We start from the raw sequence: 16,509 nt of genomic DNA on the forward strand, positions 1-16,509 counted from the left end.
TCAGTAGGTATGATCAGTGGTTGGGGCCAATGGGAAGTGGTCCTTGTGGTGGTCAGTGGTGTGGTTAGTAGGTGTGGTCAGTGGGTTGGGCCTTGGTGTCTGGGCAGTGGGTGTGGTCAGTGGGTGTGTTCAATGATGGGGTGGCAAGTTGGTGTGGCAAGTGGCATGTGTCAGGGTATGGTCAGTTGGGTGGTCAGCTTGGTCAGTTGGGTGGTCAGTGGATTGTGGTCAGTGGGTATGGACATTGCAGTGGTCAGTGGGGATGGTCAGTGGGGTGGTCAGTGGGTGTGGCCATTTGGGGTGATCAGTGCTGGAAGTGTGGGAAGTGGGATGTGGTCAGTGGCTGTGGTAGTCCATGGTAGTGTGGTCACTTGGGATGTCACTGGGGGTGGCGAGTGCGGGTGGTCAGCATTTTTAGCGAGAGGATTTGGTCAGATAGGTTGCCATTGGAGAGTGGTCAGTGGGTATGGTGAGTGGTTGTGGTCAGTGAATGTGGTCAATTTGGTAGTTGGGTGGGGGTGGCCAGTTGGGTGGTCAGGGGATGTGGTTGTTGGTGCGGTCAGTGAAGGTATGTTCAGTTTGTCAGTGGAGTGTGGTCAGTGGGTGTGGTCAATGGGGTGTGGGCATTGGTTTCTTGGATATGGGTGTGCTCAGTGGGTGTGCTCAGTGGTTATGGTCAGTGGGGGTGTTCAGTTGGGGTATGGTCAATTTGGGGGTCATTGGGGTGTGATCCATTGGTGTGTTCAGTGAGATGTGCTCAGTGGAGGTATGGTCATTAGGGCAGTGAGTAGTGTCTGGCCACACCCTATAGTCAGTGGGTGTGGCCAGTGAGTGTGGTCAGTGGGTGCAGTCAGTGAGGGTGGTCAGTGGATGTGGTCAGTGAGAGAACTCGGTGGGTGTGGCCAGTGTGTGTAGGCATTGGTGTCTTGGCAAAGGATGTGGTCAGTGGGTGCAGTCAGTTGTTGTGGTCAGTAGGTGTGGTCACTGGTTGTGGTCAGTGGTATGGTCAGTGGGCTACAGTCATTGAGGCGTGGTATGCAGAGGTGGTCTGTGAGTGTGTTTACTGGGTGTGGTCAGTGGTTGTGGTCAGTATGGGAACTCAGTGAGGTCTGATCAGTGGGTGTTGCCATATGGGTTAGTCACTGGCATGGTCAGTTGGAGTGGTCAGTAGGAGGTGGTCAGTGGTTTTGGTCAGTGGCAGTGTGGTCAGTTGGGTGGTCAGTGGGTGTGGTCTGTGGGGTGTGGGCATTGGTGTCTTTTCAGTGGATGTGGTCAGAGGGTTATGGTCAGTAGGATGTGGTCATTTGGTTGTGGTCAGTGGGGTGTGGTCACTGGGTACACTGAGTGTGGTCAGTGTGAGTGGTGAGTGGGTGTGTCCCTTTGGGGTGATGAATGAGAAGGTGCTTAGCTAAGGCAAAAGGAGGCTCCCTGTGTGCCCTGATCCCCTCTCCCTGAGCTCCTGAGAGCTCTGCAGCCCCTGCTGCCATCCCATCTGCCCAGGCCAGCACAACAGCCCCAGCCTTGAGGCCCTCCTGAGCTGCTCCTGCTCCAGAGCTGGGGCAGCCACAAAGCTGTGCCCATTTCTGCTCATTCCTGCTCTGATGAGGATGGATCCTCAGCCACTTGGAGGATGCTGATGAATGTTACTTTTCCAGAGGCTTCTTCTTTCTTAAGCTCCTCAGTTCAGGAATTCAGTGACAAAGGTTCATAAACATTTGTTGAAAACACCCAAGCAAGAAAAGCCCCTGGGAATTATTTCAGTTGTCAATTCCTCTGTGGTTAATTAGAAATATTTCAGAAGCGTATTCCAAGTAAATATACTATATTGAAAACAATACAGAGAGAACAGTTTTGTCCTGTGGTCTTTTCCTGTTTATAAATTTATATCAGCCATGGCCAATTGGTATTGACTCTCAGCAACTTCTAATGCAGGCTGAACTGATATGAAAATCAAGACCCTTCATGGCTGACATGACAATTGATGAGATTTTGTCCCCACACCCGCCCCACCATTTCCCTCATCCCACTTCTAGAACTTTTATGGATCAGGGACAGAGTTGCCAGAAGGAGCAGGGCAGTGATTCTTCCCCTGTGCTCAGCACTGGCACCTCGAGTGATGTGTCCAGTTCTTGTCTACCAATTTAGGAGGGACCTGGAGGGGCTGGAGTGTGTCCAGAGAAAGGTAACAAGGCTGGTGAGGGGTCTGGAACACAAGTCTTGTGAGGAGTGGCTGAGAGAGCTGGGGCTGTTTATCCTGGAGAAGAGGAGGCTCGGGTAGACCTCATCACTCTCTACAACTCCCTGACAGGAGAGTGCAGCCAGATGGGACTCAGGCTATTTTCCCAAGGAACAGAAACAGGACAGGAGGACACAGCCTTAGGCTGTACCAGGGGATGTTTAGGCTGGACATTAGGAAATATTGTTGAATAAAAGAGTGATTGGGCACCAGAGAGGTGGGTATGTCACTGTACCTGGAGGTGTTTCAGGATAATCTGGCTATGGCACTGAGTGCCATGGTCTGGGTGACAAGTGGTGTTGGGTCACAGGTGTAACTTGATGCTCTCAAAGGTCTTTTCCAGCCTGGGTGATTCTGTGATGATTGTGACACTGCAGTACCTCATGGAACTGAGAGGACCAGAGTGACACTGTGTATGACATGGCACCACAGAGCCAAGGGGCCACTGTGACACTGTGGGGCTACATGGAAGCAAGGAGTGCATTGTGACACTCTGGGTCCTCGTGGAACCACAGAGGCCACTGTGACACTGCAGGGCCCTGGGGAACCAAGGGGCCATTGTGACACTGTGGAACCAAGGAGAGCCTTGTGACAGCCTGGGCCCAATGGAATCAAGGGGCCATTGTTCCACTGCAAGGATTCTTGGAACTAAGACAACAACTGTGACACTGTGGTGCCCCATGGAACCAAGGGTCCCTCGTGACACTGCAGATTTTTGTGTAACTAGGGCTCCATTGTGACACTGCAGCACCAAGGAATTCACGGCAACACTCAGAGGCCTCATGGAACCAAGAGGCCACTGTGACACTGCAGGGCCTTGTGGGACCATGCAGAGCATTGTGACAGAGCAGGACCTTGTGTAATGATGGGGCTATTGTGACACTGCGGGGACCCATGGAAGAATGGGGCCAGTGCTGCTTATCAGGGACTCATGGGATGAAGGAAACTTATTTGACACTGTGGTGTCAAATACAGGGACCAACAGGCCATTGTGACACTGTGGGACCAAGGAGAGCATTGCTGCGCTGTGAGACCTCATGGAACCAAGGATCCACTGTGGCACTGCGGGGACCAAGGATCAAAGGGACTTTGTGACACCAAGGTGTCCCATGGAACCAAAGGGACATTGTGACACTAGGAAGTCTCATGGACTCATGGAGACCATTATGGCAATTTAAAGGATGTTGGAACTGTGTTGACACAAAGATGATGTGGGATTGTGGATCTGCTGGCAGGTAGGAGGGCTCTGCAAAGGGATCTGGACAGGCTAGATCTCGGACTCAAATACAACCAGGTGAGGTTTAACAAGGCTGAGAGCTGGGTCCTGCACTGTGGAAACAACAAACCCTGCAGTGCTACAGACTGGGGACAGAGTGGCTGGACATCAGCCAGGCAGAAAGAGACCAGGCGGCACTGATGGACAGCAGGCTGGACATGAGCCAGCAGAGTGCCCAGGTGGCCAAGAAGGCCAATGGCACCTGGCATGGCTCAGCAGTGCTGTGGGCATCAGGAGCAGGGCAGTGATTCTTCCCCTTTGCTCAGCACTGATGATGCTGCATCTAGAGTGCTGTGTCCAGTTCTGGGCCCCACAATTTAGGAAGGACATGAAAGGGGCTCAAGAAGTGGAAAAGGGCAACAAGGCTGATGAGAGGTCTGGAATACAAGCCCTGTGAGGAGTGGGTGAGGGAGCTAAGGTAGTTTATTCTTGGGAAGAGGAAGCTCAGAGAGACAAAGTGGTGTCAGGGCAGAGGTTGGACTTGATCTCCAAGGACTTTTCCAGCCTGGCTGATTTTGTGATTCTCTGAAACCACCCCTGGAAAAGTTGCAGGATGAACCCTGAGACTCCTCTTCAGAAGGTCCAGCAGCCCAGATCCCTCAGCTTCTCCACACAGCCCCAAAGCCCATCCTGTCAGTCCTGCAGAGCCTCTCTAGTCCCTCCTCACTGCCCACAACAGGGAGCCCCACACCCAGACACAGCAGCCCAAATGTGTCCCCCTGGCCTGTGGTGCCTCTGGCCAGGGAGCAGCACGAGGCACTGCAGGACCCTGCAGACAATTCCTGAAGCACTTGTAGGATGATCCTGCAGCCCAAGGGACATTCCCATGGTGACAACTCGGGAACTGAAATGGGAAGTGCAGCCATAGAGAAATGGCAAAATCATGATGGGTTGTTTGCAGGGGAGGGGACAGGATTGGGAAAGAGACAGAAATATGGATCAGGAATGAGGAAAGAAAGTAAAGGTGAATCAAAGGAAATGCTCAGGGCTGTGTGGGGGTGGCTACAAGGCAGCTGTGGCTCTGAGCAAGAGTGTCTGCAGTGGGACTGGAAACTCACAGCTCATGGGAACAAACTTTTGGGCTGCCTGCAGAGGCCACGACAAACCTGAGTGGTTTCCCTTGTGTCCCTCAGCCCTTGCTGGCCCCAGGGGCTGAGGGCATTTGTGCTCACTCAGCTCCATCTCCCCACAGCAGCATCATGGGGGTGCTGACGCCTGCTCTGTGCAGTGCAAACAGGGGCTCCTGAGCCAGGTGCTGCTGTGTCTGTGCCTGCAAGGATGTGGCACCTGTGTGAGCTGGGGGAGAGGCCAGGGCTGCAGAGGGGGGATGTTGTTGGCAGGTGCATGAGGACGCTCTGGGACGCTGCCCTGGGCTGTCCAGCGCAGTGAGGATGGATCAGCCCCTGCTCTGCTGCTCCTTGCCAGGGTGTCCCCCTTGCAGAGACCTTGCAGAGCACCAGCCATATTGTTTGCCCCCAGCCTGCCCACGGCCAGCCTGGGGCTGCTCACGGGGATTTTCTCTGCTCAGCATTGGCCTGGCCAAGTGTTGTGGAGAGAGCCTGGGCAAGGAACCTGGAGCCCCCAGGCCCTGCCCTGAGGTGTCAGTGCTGCCCCAGCAGTGTCCATGGCCTGTCCCTGCTGCAGCCCCGGCACTGCCACCCCCAGGGCTGTGCCCAGGTCCGAGAGCACTCAGACCCTGCAGCAACACGAGGGGCAGGAGGGCAGCGGGGCAGTGGCAGGGGAGCAGCACTGGCAACACCAAGTGCTGCTACTGCTGGGCACAGCTGCTGTGCCAGCACTGATCTGCCCCAGCTCTGCACACAGACATTGCTGCTGCAGCTCTAGAGAAGGGAAAAAATTGGGGAACTCTGGTGAAAACTTTGCTTGGAGATCCTTTAGTTCATTTATGGCCCCTGAGAGCACAGCTCCACGTTGTCATAGTCTATGGACACAGGGATGGTGGAGTGAAACCAAATAAGAAATGGCACAAACAATGACATTTCTTTGTGGACAGTATTAAAAAGAGGTAAAACAAGGCAAAAGAACCTCCAGAACGGAGCCAAGAAGTATCAAAGGTGGCTTTTATTACAAGTGTTCTGCAGAAATTGGCCAGCAGTTTTTAGTTTCTGAAGCAGCCAGTCATCAGTGTCCACAGTGCAGCCTTGAGCTCCTGGTTCCTCAGGCTGTAGATGAGGGGGTTCAGGGCTGGAGGAACCACTGAGTACAGAACTGACACTGCCAGATCCAGGGATGGGGAGGAGATGGAGAGGGGCTTCAGGTAGGCAAATGTGCCAGTGCTCAGGAACAGGGAAACCACAGTCAGGTGAGGGAGGCAGGTGGAAAAGGCTTTGGGCCATCCCTGCTCAGAGGGGATCCTCAGCACAGCCCTGAAGATCTACACATAGGAGAAAACAATGAACACGAAACAACCAAATGATAAACAGGCACTAACAGCAAGAAGCCCAAGTTCCCTGAGGTAGGAGTGTGAGCAGGAGAGCTTGAGGATGTGTGGGATTTCACAGAAGAACTGGCCCAGGACATTGCTCTTACAGAGTGGCAGGGAAAATGTATTGGCTGTGAACAGCAGAGCATTGAGAAAGGCACTGGCCCAGGCAGCTGCTGCCATGTGGGCACAAGCTCTGCTGCCCAGGAGGATCCCGTAGTGCAGGGGTTTGCAGATGGACACGTAGGGTAGCACATGATGGTCAGGAGGAAATACTCTGTTCCAATGAAAAACAGAAATAAAAAAAGCTGGATGACACACCCTTCATAGGAGATGTTCCTGGTGTCCCAGAGGGAATTGTGCATGGCTTTGGGGACAGTGGTGCAGATGGTGCCCAGGTCAGTGAGGGCCAGGTTGAGCAGGAAGAAGAACATGGGGGTGTGCAGGTGGTGGCCGCAGGCTACGGCGCTGATGATGAGGCCGTTGGCCAGGAGGGCAGCCAGGGAGATGCCCAGGAAGAGGCAGAAGTGCAGGAGCTGCAGCTGCTGCGTGTCTGCCAGTGGCAGCAGGAGGAATGGCTGATGGATCTGCTGTTGGACATTGCTTTACTCTGAACATTGTGGGCTAATTATTTTTCAATGTTTAAAGAAAACATTGAGAAGCTGGACAAGTAGAATGAGAGATAACAGAGGGAGGATATGTGACAAATAAATCTCTGAATGTACATTTAATTTATTTAAACACACACAGAGCATAATTCCAAATTTACGTAGTCTGTGAGTCAAGTTAGACAGTGAACTCAATAAGGGAAGATGACAAAATATGTAGGGTGAAAATAATCACAAGAGAAAAGTAGAAAAGCCTGTCCTCCTACTTGTAGCACTATACAAAGCTTTAGAAGGCAGGCTTGGAATGTAATATGTTACATTGAATGCGCTGCAGAAGAAAATAGAAAGATTTTACCTTCAGAAAAGTATCCATGCCTAGCTTTCCTAGGGCATCCTTGAGCTCCTAGTTCCTCAGGCTGTATCAGGGCTGGAGGCACCACCAAGTACAGAACTGACAGGGCCACATCCAGGCATGGGGAGGTGATGGAGGGGGGCTTCATATTGTGCTTGTGAAAAGATTCACCAAAAACAGGTGAGGGAGGGGGCTGGAAAGGGCTCTGGCCACAGTCTGTGGCTACAGCAAAGATGGAGAGAAAAAGATGAGAAAGGGTAGAAATAATGACGTTTATACATGGACAATATTTAAAACAGAAACAAAGGAGAAAAAATCCACAACAAAATCAACAAGAAATATCCAAGATGACTCCTATTGCAAGTGATTTGCAGAAATTGGCAAGCAGTTTACTGTTTCTGAACTCCTCCAGTCATAAGTGACCACACTGCAGCCTTGAATTCCTGGTTCCTCAGGCTGTAGATGAGGGGGTTCAGGGCTGGAGGAACCACTGAGTACAGAACAGACAGGGTCAGATCCATGGATTGGGAAGAGATGGAGGGGGGCTTTAGGTTAGCAAACACTGCAGTGCTGAGGAACAGGGAAACCACGGCCAGGTGAGGGAGGCAGGTGGCAAAGGATTTGTGCCGTCCCTGCTCAGAGGGGATCCTCAGCACAGCCCTGATGATCTGCACGTAACTGAAAACAATGAACACAAAACAGCCAAATCCTAAACAAGCACTAACTGTAAGGAGCCCAAATTCCCTGAGATAGGATTTGGAGCAGGAGAGCTTGAGAATGTGTGGGATTTCACAGAAGAACTGGTCCAGGACATTGCCATGGCACAGGGGCAGGGAAAATGTATTGGCTGTGTGCATGAGAGCATTGAGAAAGCCACTGACCCAGGCAGCTGCTGCCATGTGGGCACAAGCTCTGCTGCCCAGGAGGGTCCCGTAGTGCAGGGGTTTGCAGATGGACACGTAGCGGTCGTAGCACATGATGGTCAGGAGGGAAAACTCTGATGAAAGGAAAAAGACAAATAGAAATAGCTGTGCCACACATCCTGAGTAGGAGATGTTCCTGGTGTCCCAAAGGGAATTGTGCATGGCTTTGGGGACAGTGGTGCAGATGGTGCCCAGGTCAGTGAGGGCCAGGTTGAGCAGGAAGAAGAACATGGGGGTGTGCAGGTGGTGGCCGCAGGCTACGGCGCTGATGATGAGGCCGTTGGCCAGGAGGGCAGCCAGGGAGATGCCCAGGAAGAGGCAGAAGTGCAGGAGCTGCAGCTGCTGCGTGTCTGCCAGTGGCAGCAGGAGGAAGTGGCTGATGGAGGTGCTGTTGGACACTTGCTGTGTCTTGGCACAGGGATCTATAAAAAAGTTAATCATGGAATAGTTCAGTTTGGAGAGAATTTAAATATCCCAGCACAGCTTGGTGGCACTTTCCCCCCACTGCCTGCCCAGGGCTCTGCTGCCTGGATCTGTCCCTGCCAGCAGCTGCTTCCCTCTGCTCAGGAATGGGCCCTGCCAGTGCTGCCAGAGCCCAGCCCAGCCCTGGGGGCTCTGCTCTGCCCTGCAGACCCCTCCCAGCACAAGGCACTGCCCAGGGTCAGCTCAGCCTCTGCAGGCTCTGATGGCAGCATCACAGGAACAATGAGGAGGCTGGAAAAGCGACAGTGATGCTGCCTGTAATGGACCTTGTGCTGATTTCTCCCTTCACCTTGTTTATTACGATGTAGAGATTTTTTTGTTTTTAATTTTTGTCAACCTGAACTGAGAGATGAATATCAGTGTGCTATTTTCCATCCAGGCAACCCAGAGCAGTAGATTTAATAACAGCTCCTGCCTTGCTGTGCTCCCTGTATAATCTAATTCAAAATACTCTGGAGTGAAATGTCATGCTAGAGTCATGACACATGAATACTGAACAATGCAGCATCCTCACAACATAAGGAGAACACTTCCAAGCCTTACCAGCTATCTCCTTCCACCCAGACTTTCTCCCCCAGTGCTGTGAGCAGCTCCCAGGGCTGGCTGAGATCTGTCCCTGGCTGGCATCAGAGTCCCTGCCCCAGCACAGCACCCTGGGCTGCAGGACCTGGACACCCCTGGCTGCTCTACAAAAGAAAGAATCAGAGAATGTACTCACAGAGTCTGTAGGCATTGGGATGTTCCAGCTTTAGGAGATCACTGCAGGAGCTGCAGCTGCATTGTCCTGTAGCCAGAGGCTTCCTGTGTCAAGGACTGAGATTGATTCTGCCCCAGTCACTTGTGTGCATCTTCCCAGCCCTTACTGATTGAAGCTCTCTGTGCCTCTGTGCTGTGCCTGGGGTGGCTGCAGGCAGTGCCCTCAGCCCTTCTGGGCTCTGAGAAGAGCTGCTCATCAAGAGAAATGTGCTTTTGAAGCTCTTCTTAATAGCTAGGATGGCCCTCTGTGCCAGAAGCCCAGCCCAGCTCAGCAGCACAGGCACAGCACAAGACTTTAATGACACTCTTGGGGGGTTGAGCTTATGCCCTGAACATCAGTCCCTGAGAGGGAGCTGGAGAAACCTCTCAAGAACTCCAAGTCAGAAATAAACTCTGAAGTTTCTTCAAGTTTTAATGGGTCTCACTGAAGGACACAACTGAGAAGGCGTTCCCAGGTTCTAGTTAGAGCAGGAGAGAAGCCATGTCTTGGTGGCCTGGGGCACAGCAGGTTCTGTGCCACCAAGGGCTGGGAGGAGACACCTTGTCCTGAGGCACTGGGGCCTCCTGGCACAGCCCCAGCAAGGCTGGCCACTGTCACCCCTTGTGCTGCTCTCAGCATCCCCCCCACATCCCAGTGGCCTCAGGGATCTGCTGGGACCAGTCCCTGGGGAGTCTTGGTCAGGAATGGCCCTGGGGGGGCTCCTTCATGCTCCCAGGGACTGCAGGTTTTTAGAAAGCTTTGGGTTTTGCTTTTGCCTTGGAGTCTCTGAGAGCTTTGTGCAATCATGACCTCCAATTATCTGCTTCAATTAGTCCCTTGAAAGCCCTTCTCAGTAAAAACACTCAGTGGGATCCATTAATGCTTTGAGACACTTTGGGGTTTATTTCTGACTTGGACTCCTGGAAAGGTTTGTCAAATCTCCTCTCAGGCCCTCAGGTTCTGAGGCTCAGCACCAAATGCACCAAGGGGCTCATTGGGATCAACAAGTCCTGACAAACTATGGCTGTGCCTTGATTTCCCTCTGGTCTGGTGCAATTCATTAGGAATGTTTCCTAATAGAGTTAAGGAGTAATATTTCAAAGAGCTTCTAAGAAATGCACATTCCTATTTTAAAGGATGTCTTTTAATCCTGTTCACTTTAGAGCAGAGGTGATTGCAGCATTCTGTGATTGATGTTAATCCAGGGTCTTTCCTCAGGAGGTCTGGTCTGATCAGAGAAGCTGTGCCTTGAGATCTGACTCAGTTTGAACAACCTTCCTGCACATTCCCCAACCTCCTCCTGTTTGTCCACACTCACCTGGGGCCTGCTTTGTTTGGAGAGATGCTGCACACAGCCAAAAAGAAGTTTCCCCCTTTTTTTTCCCTCTCTTTTTTAAGCAATCTAAAACTCTTGAATTTCCTCATTCAAAAAAGACACTTTCAATTAGTGTGGCAGCCGAAGCTGGAGGAGGTTCCCCTTCCCCAAGGCAGAACTCTGCAAGGAATGTTTGAGATCTTTGCACTTCTTCGTTCCCTGAGACCTTAAAGTGTCATGAAGACTCCTTGGTTCCATGAGGTTCCAGACTGTCACAGTAGATGTTTGGGTCCATGGGGCCCCATGGTGTCACAATGCTCTTTTTGGTTCTGAATTACCAAAATTACCAATTACCATGGGGCCCCATGAAAGGAATTTTTTAGACCTTTGGGTTCCTTGATTCCACAAGGCCTTTTTTTGTCACCATGGACTCTTGGTTCTGTGAGGTTCTATCTGTCACAATGGAGATTTGTGTCCATGGGGCCCCACAGTGTCACAATACTCTTTTTGCTTCCATGAGACCTTGATCTGTCACATTGACTTTTGGTTCCTTGAGATTCTGTACTCTCAACAATGGTCTTAGTGTCACAACAAACTCTTGGTTCCATGAGATTCTTGAGTGTCAAAATGGAATCCTTGGTTCCAATTGGCCCTGCAGTGTCACCATGGTCTCCTTGGTTCCATTCAGTGGCCATTCAGTGTCACAATGGCCCATAGGTTTCATAAGGCCCCACAATGTCACAGTGGACCTTTGGTTCCATGAGTTCCCCCCAATGTCACAAGAGTCTCCTTGGATTCACAGTGTCAAAATGGTTCCTTGGCTTCACACAGCCCCGCTCTGTCACAATGAGCTCTTGGTTCCATTAAACCCTACAGGGTCACAGGGATTTCCTTGGTTCCGTGAGGTTCTGTAGTGTCACAATGGACATTTGGTTCCATGTTACCCACAGGGTCACAATGGTCTCCTTTTTCCTGTGGCACCCAGCAGAATACCCCACTGGCAGGGCCAAATGCCTGGGAAGAAAGAAGAGAAGCAGACATTTGGAGTCATGGTTTTTGTCTTCCCAGGTCACAGTGCCATGGGGTGGGGCCCTGCTGTCCTGGAGGTGGCTGAACAGCGGCCTGCCCACAGAAGGGGGAAAAGACAACAACCTCTGTGCATGGAGCTACAACAGCAGAGAGGTCAGGCTTGAGAGGAATGTTGCATTTGTCTTTGCAAACAAGCTGTGGATATCTGTTGGTAGATAGAGTTAGCACTAAGAGGTAAAAGAAACAAAGGGAGGCATTCCACTGATTGATGAATGGGAAAAGAGATTTGCTCTTACAAAAAAACTGTAGATTTGCTGGTAAATGAAACTGCTTATCAGAAGATGAAAGAAGCAATTGGGGGGGGGGGATGGAAACTATGAATTCTGTAAGAATTAAAAATTAAAAGGGAGGGTTGCACATTAGAGAGGAATCTCAGGCATCAGGTGTTCCAGGAAGTCTGGGCTTCTCAAGTACCTCAGCCACTGGGGAAAGAGAGAGGGAAATGCGGCAAAGAAAATAGGATAAAAAGGAGGCTGCGTCCTCCAAAATTTTGAGAGATCCCAGGGCAATGTGCCATGGCCTCTCCCTTTATTTGAATAAAACAAAAAGGACTCCTCTGTCTCCTTTTTGGACATAAACCTCTGGTGTTTGTGGATTCATTTTCCTTACAGGCTGAAGGCTAGGTTTAAAAGACTGTCACCAGCACAGGAAACATCCATCTGAGAAGAAAGATATGTGCTACTGTCTTTACAAATCATTTGATGGGTGAAGGGATTGGTGTTAAGACCTTTGAAATGGGTCATAATGTTTCTACTGACTTTGGGCAGCAGGTTTGTTACCAGGCCCAGACAGCTTGGCTCCTGAAACAGGGTCTGCACAAACCTGAACTTCTTAATTTGAGGGGAAATTCCAGGTTCAAGGTGGAATATAGGGTACACGGGTTGGGAAGACCGTACCTTCCTAGTACCTTTGGCAGTGGGTAAAGGAAAAGGGCAAGGTGTGGCCAGAAGTTTAGGATAAAGGGAGGCTGCACCCTCTGAAAGCTTGAGAGAGAAAGCACGGTGGGTGTGTACCCAGGTGAACTCTCATCCTTTATTCAAATGAAGTTGAAGGTGTGCTCTGTCTCCTTTTTTGGACATAAACCTGTGATGCTTATGGATTTTCCTGACAATGACAATATGAAATCTCATGGAACCAAGTGTCCACAGTTTCATGGCGCAGCCTCATGGAGCGCTGGAGACCATTACGTCACAATGGGAACACATGGAACAATGGCTCCATAGCAACACTGCAGGGCCTCATGGAATGCAAGAGATCCTTGTAAATGGATGGAATGGAAATTCATGGAACCAAGTGCTCACTGTTTTACAGCAAGGCCTCATGGAATGATGGAGATCATTGTGTTGCAATGGAAACACATGGCACAAAGGCTCCACTGTGACCCAGAAGGGCCTCGTGGAATGCAAGAGATCGTTGTGATGCACTGGAAACCCATGTAACCAAGGCTCTGTTGGGACAAACCTGGGCCTGATGGAACCAAGGAGACCACTGTGATGAAATGGAATCTCAAGAAACCTTGGGTCAATTGTCAACACATCAGGCTCTCATAAAACTAAGGAGAACATTGTGACACAATGGATTCTTATGGAACCAAGACCCCATTGTGACACCACAGCCTGATGGAAACCCAGTGCCACTGGACATCTCCAGCCTTGGAGGAAGCAAGTGTCCACTGTGACACAGCACAGCCCCATGAATCACAGGAGAGCACAGTGACACCATGTAATCTTGGGGAACAAAATGTTAATTGTAAACAGAGCAGGGACTCATGGAAGCCAGGAAACCATTCTGATGCTGCACTTTGTCACAATGGGGCCCTGCTGTGTGAGTATCCATTTCCCCACAATCTGCTGGGTCCCATGAGGCCCCACTGTGTCTCAATGTCCCCTTGCTTCCACAAGCTATGGCACGGTCCCAATTGCCCCTGGGTTCCATGAGGCCATGATATTTTCAGAATTGACTCTTGCTTCCATGAGATTCCATTGCATCACAATGGTCCCCATGTTTCTATGAGACTGTGCTGTGTCACAAAGTACACTGGATTCCACAAGAGCTGGCCATGTCCCAATGGCGAAAGGGTTCCAGGAGGCCGTGCTGTGTCACAATTGACTGCTGCTTCCATGAAATTCCATTGTAACACAGAGCTCTCCCACACCCCATGCGACCTTGATCTGCCACAGTGGTGTCTTGTTTCTGCTATACCTGTCAAAATTTTCCTTGCCCTTGTGGTCCATCTGGCCCCTCTCTGTCAGAATTGACCTTTGATTCCATTGCATTACAACACTCCCTATGCTTCCATGACCTCTCTGTGTCTCAACGGACACTGGATTCCAGAAGAGCTGGCAGTGTCCCAATGGCTCTTGTCTCCTATTGTCACGGTCTGCCCAAATCAAGAGCGAGTCGCGACTGGTTCTTTTATGGATTTCGGAGCGCAAAAGAAACAGCAGGGGACAAAACCAGTTTACTTCTACAGAAATGCACTTTATTTAGTGCCAACCAAAATGCGATAGTGGGACAGAGGGGGAGAGAGAGAGAGAGAGAGAGAGAGAAAAAAGGGGGGTCGGGATTATAGCTACCAAGACGGGCAGACGAATCCTCGTGGAGTCAGCCGGTAGGTGTCCATTGCCGTCTGGGGAGATCTCGGGGGTCTCCTTTGTGAAAGTCACTTTTATAGTCCTTTCCCAAAGCGAGTGGCTTCTGGCCAAAAGGTGGGAAGATTTATGGACTATTGTATGTGGAGATTGTTACGCTGAGGAACAGGTGGAAACAGGACGCTTCAAGGCACATCAGACCATCTTTGTCGTCATGAACACACGCAGGGCAGCCCATACTGACCAGTCCATTGTTCTTCCATCTGTGGGAGCTTTGTTGAGTCAGCGCCCCGTGACTAGTTGTCATGAGAAACCAGTCCTGGTAGGCATCACCTGCGGAACAGTCACTTGGCGTTCCTCCCATCCCTGGCCAGCGCAGGCCTCAGGCGAGGGTCGTTGGGCAGAAACAGACGAGAGGCTCAGATGGACTCTCACATCACCCCGTGACCAACGAGCGTCGCTGAGAAACTCCATCAGCATCATGTTGTGACCTTGTAGTATCTTCAGGACCCACCCTTGGTAGCACATCCCGGGAATAAGAAAAGGGAAAACAAAAAACCGGCGATAAGAGGGAAAAGGGAAAAGGAAAAGGAAAAGGAGCAGGAAGGAAAATAAACAGGAAAATGGTGAAAAATAATCACAACAAAATTGATTAAAATAAATTTTCAAACAAATCACAATGATATTAGCTAAAATATCTTTTAAACAATCAAAATTAATCAATAAAATAACATTCAAACAATTAAAATTCAAACAATTAGAACAAAATGAATGAAATAATATTTCAACAATTAAAATTCAAAGAATTAGGATCAAAACAAAATCAATAAAATGACATTCAAACAATTAAAATTCTTAACAATTAGAATCAAAATTATTTAATAAAATTACATTCAAACAATTAAAATTAAAACAAATCAGTATCCACTATAATATGTTTTTATAATTAAAACAATTATTTTCCAAAACCATCTTAATCAGAAGCTTAACATTACTAAAACTGATCATACCAATCATAACCACTAACAAACAATTGTAATCAGTTTGCTCTTAAAGGCCTGACTTTCACTGCTCTTGTAATTTGTCTGGTGTCAATAACTTTAGGGGTATCTTTAGCAGATGGAGTAGTGATCAAATTATGTGCTTCCATTGTTGATGCCAATTGTGTCAGCCGTTTTACCATTCTCCAGTTCAGGATGTATAAAATGACTGACAAAACAAAACTGATTAAAACCAAAATCAAAAGCACAACAATGGGATGACACAATTTGTTTAGGATGCCGGTAGCAGTAGGTGACCACCCAAAAAGAGTATCCCACCACCTGAGTTCAGCATCCCCTTTTACCCTTTCTAAAACCCGATGTATTTCTCTCACATCGTGATGAACTGTCACCAGGGTCTTCTGTCCATTTTTCTTGATTTTTTCCAAGATTACAATTAAGTCCTGGTGAAGCAGCAATTGTTTAATCAAAGTGAGGTTCATCCCGATGGGAGCAGGCACTAACTGATGACTCAGTGTAAAATTGGATTGCAAAAGGTGATGAGACATAACTGGAACAGTATAGGAAAAGTCACAGCCCATGATCGTGGTAAAATTACAAATACAAAAATTTAAATGATTTTTTTAGATCCTCTGTTACATTTTCTACAAACACTAAGTTGCAAGCAGTTCTTACACACACACATCCATTTCCTATGTACACCAGCACTGTTGCAGGAGTCTCATCAAGGTGTATTTCAAAATGACAGATATTTTGCTCTGTGTCTAAACAGATGTCTTGGGCCACAATGGCATTGCTTTCACAAATGAAACCCTGTTGCTCCCGAACAACACAAGATTCCAAATTAACAGTTTGCCATTTCTCACCAATTTGAGGGGCCCATTCTCTATGCTCGAAAGGATAGAGAATCGTTCCATCATGATTCAATCCTAATGCAATGATGGGGTATATCAAATGCACTGAGGCATTGTGTATTGTCAACACAGAGGCTGTGGCTGTGTTTGTGCTGGGGTTGTAGGTAAAGTTTACCAAATTCCACCAGGACTGAAACTTCCTTTCAAAATCATTAGCACTGTCCCAAATTATTGTCCGGATTTCAGTGGGGAAGATGCTTTCTTCCCCTTCCCTTATAATTGAGGCAACAACTGTTTGTATCTAAAGCTGTGCCTGGATGCAGCTGAGGGCTAAGGAGATGTTGTTTTGAGCAGTACCAAGAGCATCAATTATCAATTTGTGATCATTTATATTTGCCTTTTCCCAACCCGGTAAAATGTTTGATAATAACCACTGTTGCATCCCCAGGGCTGTTAAAGAGGACTGCAGAGGTTGTTTCAATTTGGTCAGGTCTCTGGTGGTGGCAACCAATTTGTTCATTAATACCTGTGAATCAATGCTATTTAAAATTCCCAATTCTGTTCCCACAACACCGGTTATGTCTCTTGTTTATTTCTTGAAA

The 16,509-nt window shown here is 49.2% G+C and overlaps 1 protein-coding gene across 1 annotated transcript; it reads right to left on the reverse strand.

The window, feature by feature from the left end:
* Positions 1-5,631: 5,631 nt before the first annotated feature.
* LOC306815261 (olfactory receptor 14J1-like) lies at positions 5,632-8,069 on the reverse strand (the record flags this gene model as incomplete). Its single annotated transcript, XM_079331853.1, has 2 exons — positions 5,632-5,856; positions 7,533-8,069. The coding sequence occupies 2 exons, from the start codon at positions 8,067-8,069 to the stop codon at positions 5,632-5,634; spliced, it is 762 nt and encodes a 253-aa protein (XP_079187979.1).
* Positions 8,070-16,509: the final 8,440 nt, after the last annotated feature.

Source organism: Erithacus rubecula (genome assembly GCF_903797595.1).
Source record: "Erithacus rubecula genome assembly, contig: scaffold_1119_arrow_ctg1, whole genome shotgun sequence".
Taxonomy (NCBI): Eukaryota; Metazoa; Chordata; class Aves; order Passeriformes; family Muscicapidae; genus Erithacus; species Erithacus rubecula.